Raw genomic sequence first — 13,038 nt, 5'->3', positions numbered from 1 at the left:
TTTTCAAAACAATGAAAAGAGCATCTTCGTTTCCATTTTAAACAAAAAAACATCATTAACCCATTGACTTACAACCATCTTATATATATTTATCCGCACTCCCTAGGATAAGTCATGTAGTTCACCACCATATTAAAAACAAAATTACAAATTTTTTACTGTATTTAAACATGCAAGGAGTAATAACACGGACGATAATCCGCACCCCTATTGACAATCTCATTTCTGTTGGGCTGCCTTTCCCTTACTCTTCTCCATGTAGAAGAAACCAGCCAAAGCGACTATGGAAAAGGCAGAAAAGCAGACAGATGCAATGTCAAGCGATGCATGGCGACCTGTGATTGCTTGGATCTGGAACAAATTCGTCTCTTTTTTATCATTTGTGGTCTGGCCAAAGGCTACCTCTTCATCTTGAGCATTGAACGCATAGGCCCTCACAAAATATGTTCCAGTAGGAATATCTCTCTCTACAGTCCATGTAAAGGAGTTGTTTGATGCAGTGTATGGCTTAGCCACAATCTTTACGAGACAAGTCTTGTCCTTTTTCATTTCGTCGACTGTTTTCCTCCATGAACGGTCTTTTTGACTGATGGGTGCATAGCATAGTTTCACTTTTACGGTCTTGTAGGCCGAGTCTGTCCCAGCTTGGATTGTCCGGTTTAATCCCCATGTCACTGTAATATCTGCATCTCCAGCCTTGAGAACTGTAAAACCGAATTCAATGATATTTAATCAACAAATAAATTTATTCATAAAAATGGTTTTGGAAGGAATATGAAGGAATCATAATCTGTAATGTGTTCTTTAAGATTAGACTCAGATTTGTGGTCAAACCTTGCCCCTCTTTGGGTGAAGCGGTGACTTCAAGAGTTCTCTTAAGGGAAGTGAAGGTAACACCGTAGCCGGTAGTTGCAAAGCAAGAGAGAAGGAGAGAAACAACCAGGAAACGAGCAGGAATCTCCATTGATGATGATGTGGTAGACTTTTAAATCCTTTGATTGCAATCTACTTATGATCAGATGATGAGAAGAGGAATATGCCTTAGAGCATCTATATATAGAAATATAGAATCGATCCCGTGATGCAAGGTATAAACAAATTAATATAAAATCCTTTAAAATTTACAGTTAATTAATGAGGAAGAAAGTAAAATATAAGCCACCTGACTTTCTAGGAATTTAATATAATTGTATTTAATAGAGTTGCATGAGTACACATTGGAAGTTGACCCTGTTTATGTGGTGATATCACATAGCTCTTACGCATGTTGAAGAGATCAGATTATTTGGATTTTAGTTGGATATGTGACATTCGTTGACATGTTTTTACAGAAACAAATCGATTAAGTTGACTTTTGGCTTTGCCCTCCAATGCATTGAAAGATCATAAGAAGCGAAAACGAAACGAGTCTCACGAGTTATATGGACCTTTACGATACCACTTAAGGCACAAGGAGCTACAAGTCATGAGGTACATGACCAATTTGGTGGACCTTTGGTTGTCTTTTGAAAATCAACTAATCAAGTTGTATTGGTTTAACATTTATTACTTGAATTTAATTAGTTCACAAAGGTTTTATAGTTTTTAGGGCGTGCATCGGGTCAAAACCTGACCGGTGAAACTGAAAAATACAAAAATAACAAGAAACCAAAATTAGATGAGCGTTAACGGGTTCGGTACCAATCTTGTTAATTACGGTTTAAATTGGTTCATACCAAACCTCATGATGAATATAAGAGTATCTACAAAATATATATATATATATATATATATATATATATATATATATATATATATATATATATATATATATATATATATATATATATATATATATATATACATATACATATATAGGGGAGAGTTCATGCGAAAATGCAAATAATTTGCGAAAACGTGAAAACAAGAAAAACCAATGATATTGTGTCACCTCAACATTATATTTTGAAAAATAATTCATCCAAACTTTGAAATATATGATGATAATCGATGATAGATGATAAATTGTTTCATATTAGCAAAGTATGATTTTTAACATTTTTATTAAGAAAACATGAATTTAAAAATGATTAAGGACGTAAAAAAATATAATTATCAAAACCGTCTTTAAATCTATATTACCATAACATCGTCCAATGTAAACTTACTATATTTAATTTATTGCTAATAAATTTATTTTTTTATAGTACATGTGCTTGATTTTCACAAGATAAAATCTGTTTTCGCGTTTTCGCAAGATATTTATATTTTCGCATGAACCTACTTCTATATATATATATATATATATATATATATATATATATATATATATATATATATATATATATATATATATATATATATATATATATATATATATATAGGGTTAGGTTCATGTGAGACGACCTAATTTTATGAAACCGTGAGACGCATTTTTTTATTTTTTTTATTTTTAAAATTTTTTTTTAGTTAATTCAAGTTCCGAAAATAATATTTAAAAAAAGAATTTTTTGATTTTTTCATTTATTTTGCATTTTAAAATTATTTTTAGAATATGTACAGTGTAATATTCTATTTAGAATATTTCACGTATTAAAAAAAATAGATTTTTTTTTAATTTTTTTAATTTTTTTAATTTTTTTTAGTTAATTCAAGTTCCGAAAATAATATTTAAAAAAAGAATTTTTATATTTTTCCATTTATTTTGCATTTTAAAATTATTTTTTAGAATATGTCAGTGTAATATTCTACTTAGAATATTTCACGTATTTTTTAAAAAAAAAAAAACAACGGGATATTTTTTTATTTTTTTTTAATTTTTTTTAATTTTTTTTTAGTTAATTCAAGTTCCGAAAGTAATATTTAAAAAAAGATTTTTTGGATTTTTCCATTTATTTTGCATTTTAAAATTATTTTTAGATTTGGTCTTACGGTCTCACAAAATTAGAATGGTCTCAAATGAACCTGAACATATATATATATATATATATATATATATATATATATATATATATATATATATATATATATATATATATATATATATATTAGTTAAATGGTTAAATGAGATGGAATGACTAATTGGTATTCAAAATTTTAATATATATATCATTACATTTTTGTATATTTCAAGTCATTATTGGAGAAAAAAATAATAAACTTATATAAAAAGTTGAATGATTTGGAAATCAATTAAACTCTAGAGTTAAGTGTATTATGTATGCCTTAAAACATTCATAATATGTTGTTTAATGGAATGGTTCCGAGCCCGACGATCACGAACCGCTGACCGTTTCTAGTTAGATTCTATCAAATCACGCTACTAATGTGAGTACATGATCCCTTTCATGAACATGATTTTAATACAAGTGTTAAATATATGTGTGTGAAATATTTGTTATTGTCTGAATTACGTGTTAAGAGCATATGAGATAATATGTGATGATTTAGGATACATAATAAACCTAAATTAATTAATAGGAATATTGGGTAGTATCTTCTTAGGAGCACGAGTGAGATATACATGGAGGGTAGAACTTTAAAATATGTCATTTATCCGGGAGTATGGATTAAGACATAGTCATTCCTCCTTAGTTCGAGAGTAATGATAGGACATAGTTATTTGTTATTAATTGGGGAGTATGGATTAAGACATAGTTAATTGTCCCTAGTTCGAGAGTATGGATTGGGCATAGTTATTTGTCATTGATCCAAGATTATGGATTAGACTTATTCATTTGTCCTTAGTCCGAGAGTATGGATAGGACATAGTTATTTGTTATTAATCCGGGAGTATAGATTAAGACATAGTTAAATATCCCTAGTCCAAGAGTATGGAATGGGCATAGTTATTGATCCGGGAGTATGGATCAGACATACCCGATCTGAGAGTATGGATTAGGTAAAGAGGTAAATTTTAGTTCCGAGAGTACGAATTAAGTAAAGAGGTTGATTTTAGATCCGAGAGTATAGATCGTGTTGTTGTGAGGAACTGAGGATCGATAGGGTGGGATAAAGTTGCTTATATATGGTGGAATTGTATATTTTGTGAGTTCTAATATATATATATATATATATATATATATATATATATATATATATATATATATATATATATATATATACATACATACATACATATATATATATATATATGTATATATATATATATAACATTGTGGGATTGAAATCCCTATGTACTCACCAGGTTTCCCAACCTGACCCACTCAGTCTATTTGTATCACAGGTATCGATACGAAGCTATATTACACTAAGATATTAAAAGAGATGTAGATCACTAGTATAAATGAATATAAGGTCTGTTTATGCTTATGTTTCTGTATTGACAATGACATCCCAAAGTTTTAATATAAATAAAATACATTTCTTCAGAAATGCTTAGATAATATGTTTATCATGTTTTTCTGGGAACAAATTCCGCAATATTTTTTCTTTAAAAATGAATACTCTAATTTTCAAATAAGCATAAATAAATTTTGAAAATGATCGTGAATTAGGGGATGTCACAGCTCCTCCAGCGAAACATAGGTAATTGGCTTGCTTGTGGATCCTCTGATTACAATGGAAGAAAATCTGATCAAATACGTACATGGTGTGACATCGCATACTAAAGTGGCAGGTCTTGACTCACTTGTAGCAGCCGTACCTATCCATCCTACAAACTTAGTCATGCGCCTAGCTGCACATGCCATAGCGGCCTCGACTCTACCGGCCTCTCGATCGTGAATCAACAACCTTGGGATTCTTGCTTGATCCCTTTGATACCTATGCCTAAACCTACTTCCTCTTCCTTATAGTCTCCAGATCAATCTCCCACTCGGGAGCCCAAGCTATCATGTCATCCAATGTCTTGTAGCTAGACATACTCAGAAACTCCCGTATCTTATCCTTCATCATAACATGCTATTGGTCATTCTTCATATTCTTGGTCTACTACGTACTACGGAACCAACAAGGCCCTCTCACAAAACTTGGCATTGATCTCTGCCACAGTCTCAGTAGTCTGGTGAAGGTACTAAAACTCCCTCGCCGACTGCTAAACCTCTGTCACGGGCTAAAACTTAGCCTTGAATCGCATAATAAATTCATCCCAAGACATTATTTTAAATGCATCACGTCCCAAAGCATAGTCCACTTCCTCCCACCAATCATTAGCCCTGTCCTTCAGAAGACAGGATGCAAATATGATCTTCGACCCCTTGGGGCAGAAGCTAGTCTGGAAGGCGTTCCTGATGTCCGTCAACCACTGTCTGTTAACAATGGAGTCCTTTATTCTGAAGAAATCGGGATCCCTACATGCACGAAACTCTTGGAAATTCAAAGATCGTCTCTCCACCATAACCACTACCTTGGTGTGAAACGTGCCTAGACGCTCATCCAAAATCTCCAAGATGCCCTCTTGGATCGAACCAAAGATCAAAGGAGTCTGCTCCAAAATGTTTCAGGTAATCTCATATGAAATGAACTCTCGCATATGATCATCCAACGGTCCAACTCCAAAGGCTGAACCTGATCCCTCATCAGGACCTAAACTACATCGAGTGATTGTCATACTAAAAATAAAGCATGCAAACATTCAGAAAACACTCAAAGAATCTCACACCATGCAGGTCTCTTAGTATCCTCGTGACTCCCTTGAATTAAGTACATATCTTGTGCTTCCAATAGTATAGGCCCAATACTACCTTCCACACTTATATTTACTTTCCTTAAGAGTCATCTCAATTCCCTAAGTGACACCCTAAATTCCAACATTCCATAATCCCACTCAACCATGCATCTGCTAATGCTAACATGCTTCCTAGGTTCTCCTAGGATTCCCTTCCCACCACTCTTCACCATCAGCTGCAAAAGAAACCCCCACTGATACCTGCTAACTATCTTATGAATATAGTTGCATGCAACAGACACTATATAATTCCTTGATTGTAAGGTTTCACACTACAATGGTTGGACTCAAACAAGAGTTGTGCAATAAAGTTAAACTTAACATTCTAAAATTATCTAAGTTCTACAACATGTAACCTAACATATTCCCTTAATACTTAACTAGTATTAGCAGTGGTTCCAAAATGCAAAACGCAAATATCATTCGAGCATCGAGTTCTAACCAGAGCACTGCCTATCAGGCTATCCTAACATATCATCTGAAATCCATACTATCATGCAGTTCAAGAGGCTCATACAGTAAGCATACAAAAGCTTCTCTTCAATTACACAATTCTGAGTAGATCCTTAGCCCTAATCTAGCTTGTTATTCATATATTCACATACTAAATTAAAAAAATGTATGAGTATTTTGGGAACACTTACTTGAGCTATGTTGATTGCATGCATCATACCCTTCTTTCTAGTAGTAATTTCTTTAGAAAATCATTTCTTTTACGAAACACTTACCAAACCCTCAGTTTGAGTTCAGACACACCCGAGAGTGTGTCTGAATCCCACAAACCAAGACTTTAATACCAACTTGTAACATCCCAAAAATCATAAGTAAAAATATAATTTTTTAAGTCCACCAAAATCCATCAAATATTCATATAAATCCACCAAAGGTATGCAAAGGTGAAAATACTTATCAGAGTACAATCCCAAAATCATAAAAATGCAAGCGGGTGGATACATTGCGATCAGGCTGGGCCCTTCCCTTTCGAATCAGAAGTACCTAAAACATAAACTGAAACCGTAAGCACAAAGCTTAGTCAGTTCCCCATATACTACATACCATACACCATACACATATATCATATTAAAGTATATACGTGTCTATTTCACCCATGAGCCTCTTCTGACTCTCTGAGTCTCTTCTGACTCCGTAAGTCCCTTCTGGCTCTCTAAGTCGCTTCTGATTGCTTCAGTATCTTTTAACCGGTGTGGGTCTATTTCACCCCTACAACTAAGCATATGGTCATACTAGGAAGAGTAAGGAAGATAACAAGCACATACAGGCATATCAATAAGTGTCACAAATACCATTATTATCCTACAACATGATCAAGTGGGCCAGCACTGGTGCCGTCGACCCATAAGAACAATGAGGAAAACTCTTGGGTTGCTTCTACCATGGCTACTCACACTAAATATATCCAAATTAACCCTAATAAATAATCAAGGTAATAAACCATAATAAATGGTCCAGATTATAATCTAACACGCTAAGGGTAAAAGACCATTTTACCTTTCTCTTAATTGATCCATCTAACCGTGGACCAAACCTATAAACACCAAATGCCTAAAAATAGCCCAAATGACTTTTGGTGAGTACACTAAGCATACCACCCCATTACGTCTGGTTTACAAGCCATAACAGCGAAGGAAATCATGTTACGTTGAGCATACCCAGAGCTTACGTCCAACGTACTCCCCTGAAGCCCAAAATCCACATTAAGCACTTAATACTTAAAGTCTAAGTTTCCAAATCACAGATGTAGCTCTTGGGAATGTCTCAAACGATAAAGTCATCAACTTGATGCATTTTCATGGCTAATAGAAGCCCAAAACCAATTTCCATCTTTCAACTTCATATTATGAACAACACCTCATGCATGGTTGAGCTGAAGCCATCAAGATACTATATTTATGCATTAGGGACCTCAGAAACATCAACATATACTAACCTAATCTTCTAGAGTAACTTTTTCTCTCATAAATCTACCCAAAGGACTAAAATATGCACACAAAAAAAAAAACTAAGACAATTAGATCTAAGAGATGAATCCACAAGGTTGAGACTTTATACTTCCAGAAGGATGATCAAGATGAACAAGGCCTGGATCTACAAGCTTCAAACCAACCAATGCTTCTATAATGAGCTCCTCCTTCTTGAATACGTAACAAAAAGCACACCAAATTTCTCAAAAGGCTCAATACTCTCTCAAATAGGGATAGGGTGTCATGGGGACTACTATGGGACAATGAAGGCTGGTGATGAGAGAGGTCTTGAGGTCATAAGGTATTTAAATAAGGTCCAAACCAAAAAATTTAGGGTTTTTCACTCTGCATGAGTACGCTAAGCGTACTCATACGTACACCCAATGTACTAGATGGAATCCACAATCACTTTCACAATTACGCTTAGTGTAATGGCTTTCCACGCACTAAATAATTATTCAAAAACAAGAGGAATTTACCTCGGAACCGGGTGTTACAATTCTCCTCCACTTGAATCAGACTTCGTCCTCAAACTCCGCCGACATAAATAACTTTAGGTAATGCTCCCTCGTCTCCTCCTTAGGCTCCCATGTCCATTTTGAACCCTTCTTCTTCCATTGCACCTTCACTACACCTACATACTTGTTTCGTATGGTCCTCGCCTTCTTGTCTACAATCGTAATCGGTCTCTCTATGTAATTCAGGCGTTCATCAACCTGGATATCCTCCAAAAAATCACTACATGATCATCAACCAAGTACTTTTGCAACTTAGAGACATAAAAAAAAGTGTTATGGATCTGACTGAGCTCATCCGGTAGCTCCAAACGATATGCAACCTTCCTACCGGGCAATAACCCTGAAAGGACCGATGAATCTGGGGCCTCTCTTACCCTACTTCCTGAACCGAATGACACATTTCCATGGTGACACCTTCACGACTACCATAGCAACATAATTCTTATGTCGGCTCTATACGGTCTACAATCTCCTACGCACCTACAAGATCAAGTTTTTAGTTTGAAGCACCACCTCTATGCTACCCATAACTTGCTGACCGACCTCACCCCAACAAATCGAGGTCTGCCACTTCTCGTAGGGTATCTTAAAAGAAGGTTTATCAATACTGGTATGTAGATGTTGTTGTAAGAAAACTCAGCCAATAGGAGATACGTATCTTAACTACCGCCTAAATCAAATACACATGCTCGAAGCATATCCTCCAAATTCAAGATAATCAACTCGCTCTAACCCTCTATTTTTGGATGAAAAGTTGCACTGAAGTGTAGTCGAGTACCCAACTCCTAATGGAACATCTTCCAAAACCTGGAAATGAACCAAACATCCCGACCTGAAACCACCGAGATCGGAACCCCTTGACGTGCCACTACCTCCCTGATATATACATTTATTACTTCTACGCATAAATGCTCTCCTAAATAGGAATGAAATGTGCACTCTTGGTCAATCGATCCATGATGACCTAAAGTGAATCCACCACTCGCACGATTTATGGTAGCTTCATGATAAAATCCATTATAATCTCTTTGTATTTCCAAACTGAAACACCCAACATCTCCATTTTTCCATGGGATCGCTGATGCTTGGCCTTGACTTTCCTACAAGTCAAGCACCTCTCCACATACCAAGAAACATCTCACTTCATACAGGGCCACCAATAATCTAGCCGGCGGTCTCTATACATCTTCATCACTCACTGATGAATAGAAAACCTCAAATTATGTGCCTCCTCCATTAAAATCTTTTGTGTACCCCCAAAGTATGGAACCTAAACTCTCTGATGAAGGTTCAATAACCCCTGGCTATTTTAATCAAAAGAGGACACCTAACCACTATGCGCTCACTCTTCAAGTGCTCCTCTTTCATAACCACAACCCGAACCTTGAAAATCTACTCCAAGAGTGGGGTAATCACCATCATCCTCAAAAAAAAATTCCTTATGGGAGTATCGGCCGCCTTACGTCTAAGAGAATCGGCCACCATGTTGGCCTTCTCTCTAGGTGATAAAGGATCTCGAAATCATAATCATTCACCACATCTAGCCACCCACGGTTCCTTATGTTCAGATTTGTCTGATCTATCAAATACCTCCAACTCTTGCGGTCTGTGAAATGATACAATGAACTCCATACAAGTGATGATGCCAAATCTTGAGGGAAAAAAACCACCACCCCTAAATCCAAATCATGAGTGGGATAATTTTCCTCATCAGGCTTCAACCGCCTTAAAGCATAAGCTATCACACGACCCATATGTATCAAAAATACAACCAACCCCGAAATCGAAACATCACAGTGCATCATGAAATCATCCATACTCTCTTACATGGTCAAGATTGGAGCCTCGCATAACTTCTACTTCAAAGTCTCAAATTCCTCCTATTGCTCAGGTCCCCAACGAAAACTAGCAAACTTATTCGTCAACCTAGTGAATAGAACTGCAATCCTGGACAAATTCTCGATAAATCTCTGAAAATACCCAGATAAACCAAGGAAAATCCAAATCTTGGAGTGAGACCTCAGAACCTCCCACTGCATGACGGCCTCGATCTTGGCGGGATCCACCAATATACCCTTCTTGTTGACAGGTACTCCAAAAACTGCACCTTACACAACCAGAACTCGTACTTAGAGAATTTGGTATATAGAATCTCCTATGATAACCCCAAATTCACGGTAATTTCAAAAAATTTATTTTTGCTTATTTTAAAAACAGATTATCCTTTTAAAATAACAATGTTGTGGAATTTGTTCCCAGAAAAACATGATAAGTATGTTATCAAAGCGTTTCCTAAGAAATGTATTTTATTCATTTTAAAACTTTCGGATGTCATCGTTGATACAGAAACATAAGCATAAACAGACCTTACATTCTTTTACACTAGTGATCTACACCTCTTTAATTTCTCGGTGTAGAGTAGCTTTATATCGATATGGGAAACCTGGTGAGTACATAGGGCTTTCAACCCACAATAATATAGTTATTATGTTTATACATCAGAAAGTCAATCCAATTACCCATCCCCATTATCTTCTTTATTCATAATGATCTACCCTACGAATAAGCTATTCTTAATTCATTCATTCCTAAGGATTTTCCTAAGGAATAAGCACGAAGTCTATCGTCACCAAGGTTTATACAACAGGAACTAAGTCCATAGTCGCCAGGGTTTATACAATAGGCACTAAGTCCATAGTCGCCAGGGTTTAGGCACTAAGTCCATAGTCGTCATGGTTTATACAATTGCCACTAAGTCCATAGTCACCAATGTTTACTTATATCATCTTTCCTCCCTCCTCATTCATCTACCCATGTTTTACCCAACATATTCGTATATATAAAATACATATACAATTTAAATTACTTAAAACATGTATAAAATTGTTCATCCAACATAGATCTCAACTAAACAAATAATATGCACACTTAGCACGTAATTTATGTAAAATACTTCATATCTATGTGTAAGATGAAAGTAACTATGCACTCACTTGTCAAAGTGATGATTCCAAACTCGGGTAGCGCTTCGCTTCTAACGATTTTATTTTTCCTTCAACGAAACCTAGCATTATTATAGCTAAATTTTAATCTATTATTTGTTGTGACAAATTATTAGTCTAGATTCATCATTAACTCAGAGTCTACTTCATGATCTATTAAGTAAGGAACAATTAGGTAGGATCATATCGGAGGTAGGGTCTGTTTGGTATACGAAGTATACTTTTTGGATATCCCACTTTAAACACCTCACTAAATCACAACCTAGACATCATCCCCGTAAGTAGATCAATTAGTATAATGATTTGGAGTAACTAATAAATCTTGTTTATAATTTCATAATAATGATAATGAACCTAAACATAAGTTATACTTAAAGTAGGGTTAGCAAAACTCACTTATATTGGAGTTTAGCGAAGAACCGGGCTCTGCGCGAGCAGAACTTCTAAGTCTAAAGCTCTTCTTCTAGGGTCCTTGTGGCGCTCTAGGAATCGCTACTAACTCTTAAGAAAGGCTAGAGAAAAGCTTTAAGGCTTTGGGGGTATTTGGGAGAGAAGTTGAGAAAATGTGTAAAGAAAAATGAGGAAAAATTCCTCTATTTATAGGTTGCCAGCACCGAGTAAACTAAGAATACTCCAGAATTACGCTGCGTGTAATGCGTTTTTAAGGGTTACGCTAAGCGTACTTAAAATTATGCTAGTCATAATGTTCCACGTGTCGCGATCTCATGCAAAGCCGTGGATAAAAAGACACGGATCAGATTGCGCAACGTGTCACTCGCTGCTTACTCTAAAAACTAATTATCTTCTAGAATCCGTAACTTTTGCATAAGAGCTCCGTTTTTTACGTTCTATATATCCACGCCTAGCCGGGATCGTAATCTACAACTTTCATTTAGACTTGGTTGGCTAGTTTTGATTTTATTTTTAAACTTATTTTTTTAATAGGCGTGGACAGGTAAAGTCTGTTAAAAATTCATAAATTTGTCATCTGACGTCCGTTTTTGTCTGTCTTTTTATCGTTGAGATCGTATTAACGGGATCTTCGATTCTCGTTTAGTTTGTTTCGGCTAAAAATCGATCGATCTAAAATTCGAATTCTAGGTTGTGTACTCCTATGCTAAATCTTAGAAAAATCATAACTTCCTCATATGAAGTCAGATTTTGACGTTCATTTTATGTACATTCTCAGTTTAACATATATTACTACTTATGTTTAGATTCCTAAGGCTAAAAAGTAGTTTATCAAAAAACCACTTTTTACGATTCCTAGTGTCATGTTGGTTTTGCCGTAAAACTTCGATAGGTCATAACTTTTTCGTTATAACTCAGATTTCGGCATTCTTTATATGTACGGAACCCTTGTGACATATACTATAACTTGGTTAAGATTATTTATTCTAAATACTATTCTATTAAAATTTTATTTTAGATGCTTACTGTCTCTAAATTAACTAGCCCGAATCTACGGGCGTTACAATTATCTCCCACTTACGATGATTACGTCCCGGAATCATCAATGAAATAAGGCTTGTATAATGACTACACACATTATATCTTCATCCTTGGTGATAACCATAACTTCTATGTTCCTTCAAATTAATATCTAACTCTTGGAATTCTTTAACTGCAGGCAGTGCTCGATCTCGAACCTGGTCTCTACCTCATGTTATACTTTCAATGATGACCTTCAATTCACAATCGTGATCCCTATTGGAGTCTACTTCTTCTTCTTAAAAAACTTAAGATAAGTTCTTTGATTACCACAATGGATCAATGGGTCATGTTCTAATGATCTCTCATCGTATGATGCAACCCTTAGAATTAGGTCTTTTAGAGTCAAATTCCATAACGAAATATACATTCCTTCA

General features: G+C 35.2%; 1 protein-coding gene across 1 annotated transcript; it reads right to left on the bottom strand.

Annotated features, from left to right (window-relative positions):
* On the bottom strand, nucleotides 1-1,033 carry LOC145042518 (high-affinity nitrate transporter 3.1-like). Its single transcript, XM_078990960.1, has 2 exons — nucleotides 835-1,033; nucleotides 1-704 (listed from the first exon to the last, which is right to left on the bottom strand). Exons 1-2 carry the CDS (start codon nucleotides 962-964, stop codon nucleotides 220-222), a joined length of 615 nt encoding a protein of 204 aa, XP_078847086.1. The 5' UTR covers nucleotides 965-1,033; the 3' UTR covers nucleotides 1-219.
* Nucleotides 1,034-13,038: the final 12,005 nt, after the last annotated feature.

The sequence above is a fragment of the Lactuca saligna genome, chromosome 4 (assembly GCF_052625555.1).
Source record: "Lactuca saligna cultivar CGN05327 chromosome 4, ASM5262555v1, whole genome shotgun sequence".
NCBI classification, from domain to species: domain Eukaryota; kingdom Viridiplantae; phylum Streptophyta; class Magnoliopsida; order Asterales; family Asteraceae; genus Lactuca; species Lactuca saligna.
Note: the sequence above shows the minus strand (reverse complement) of the source record. Positions and strands in the feature narration are given on the sequence as shown.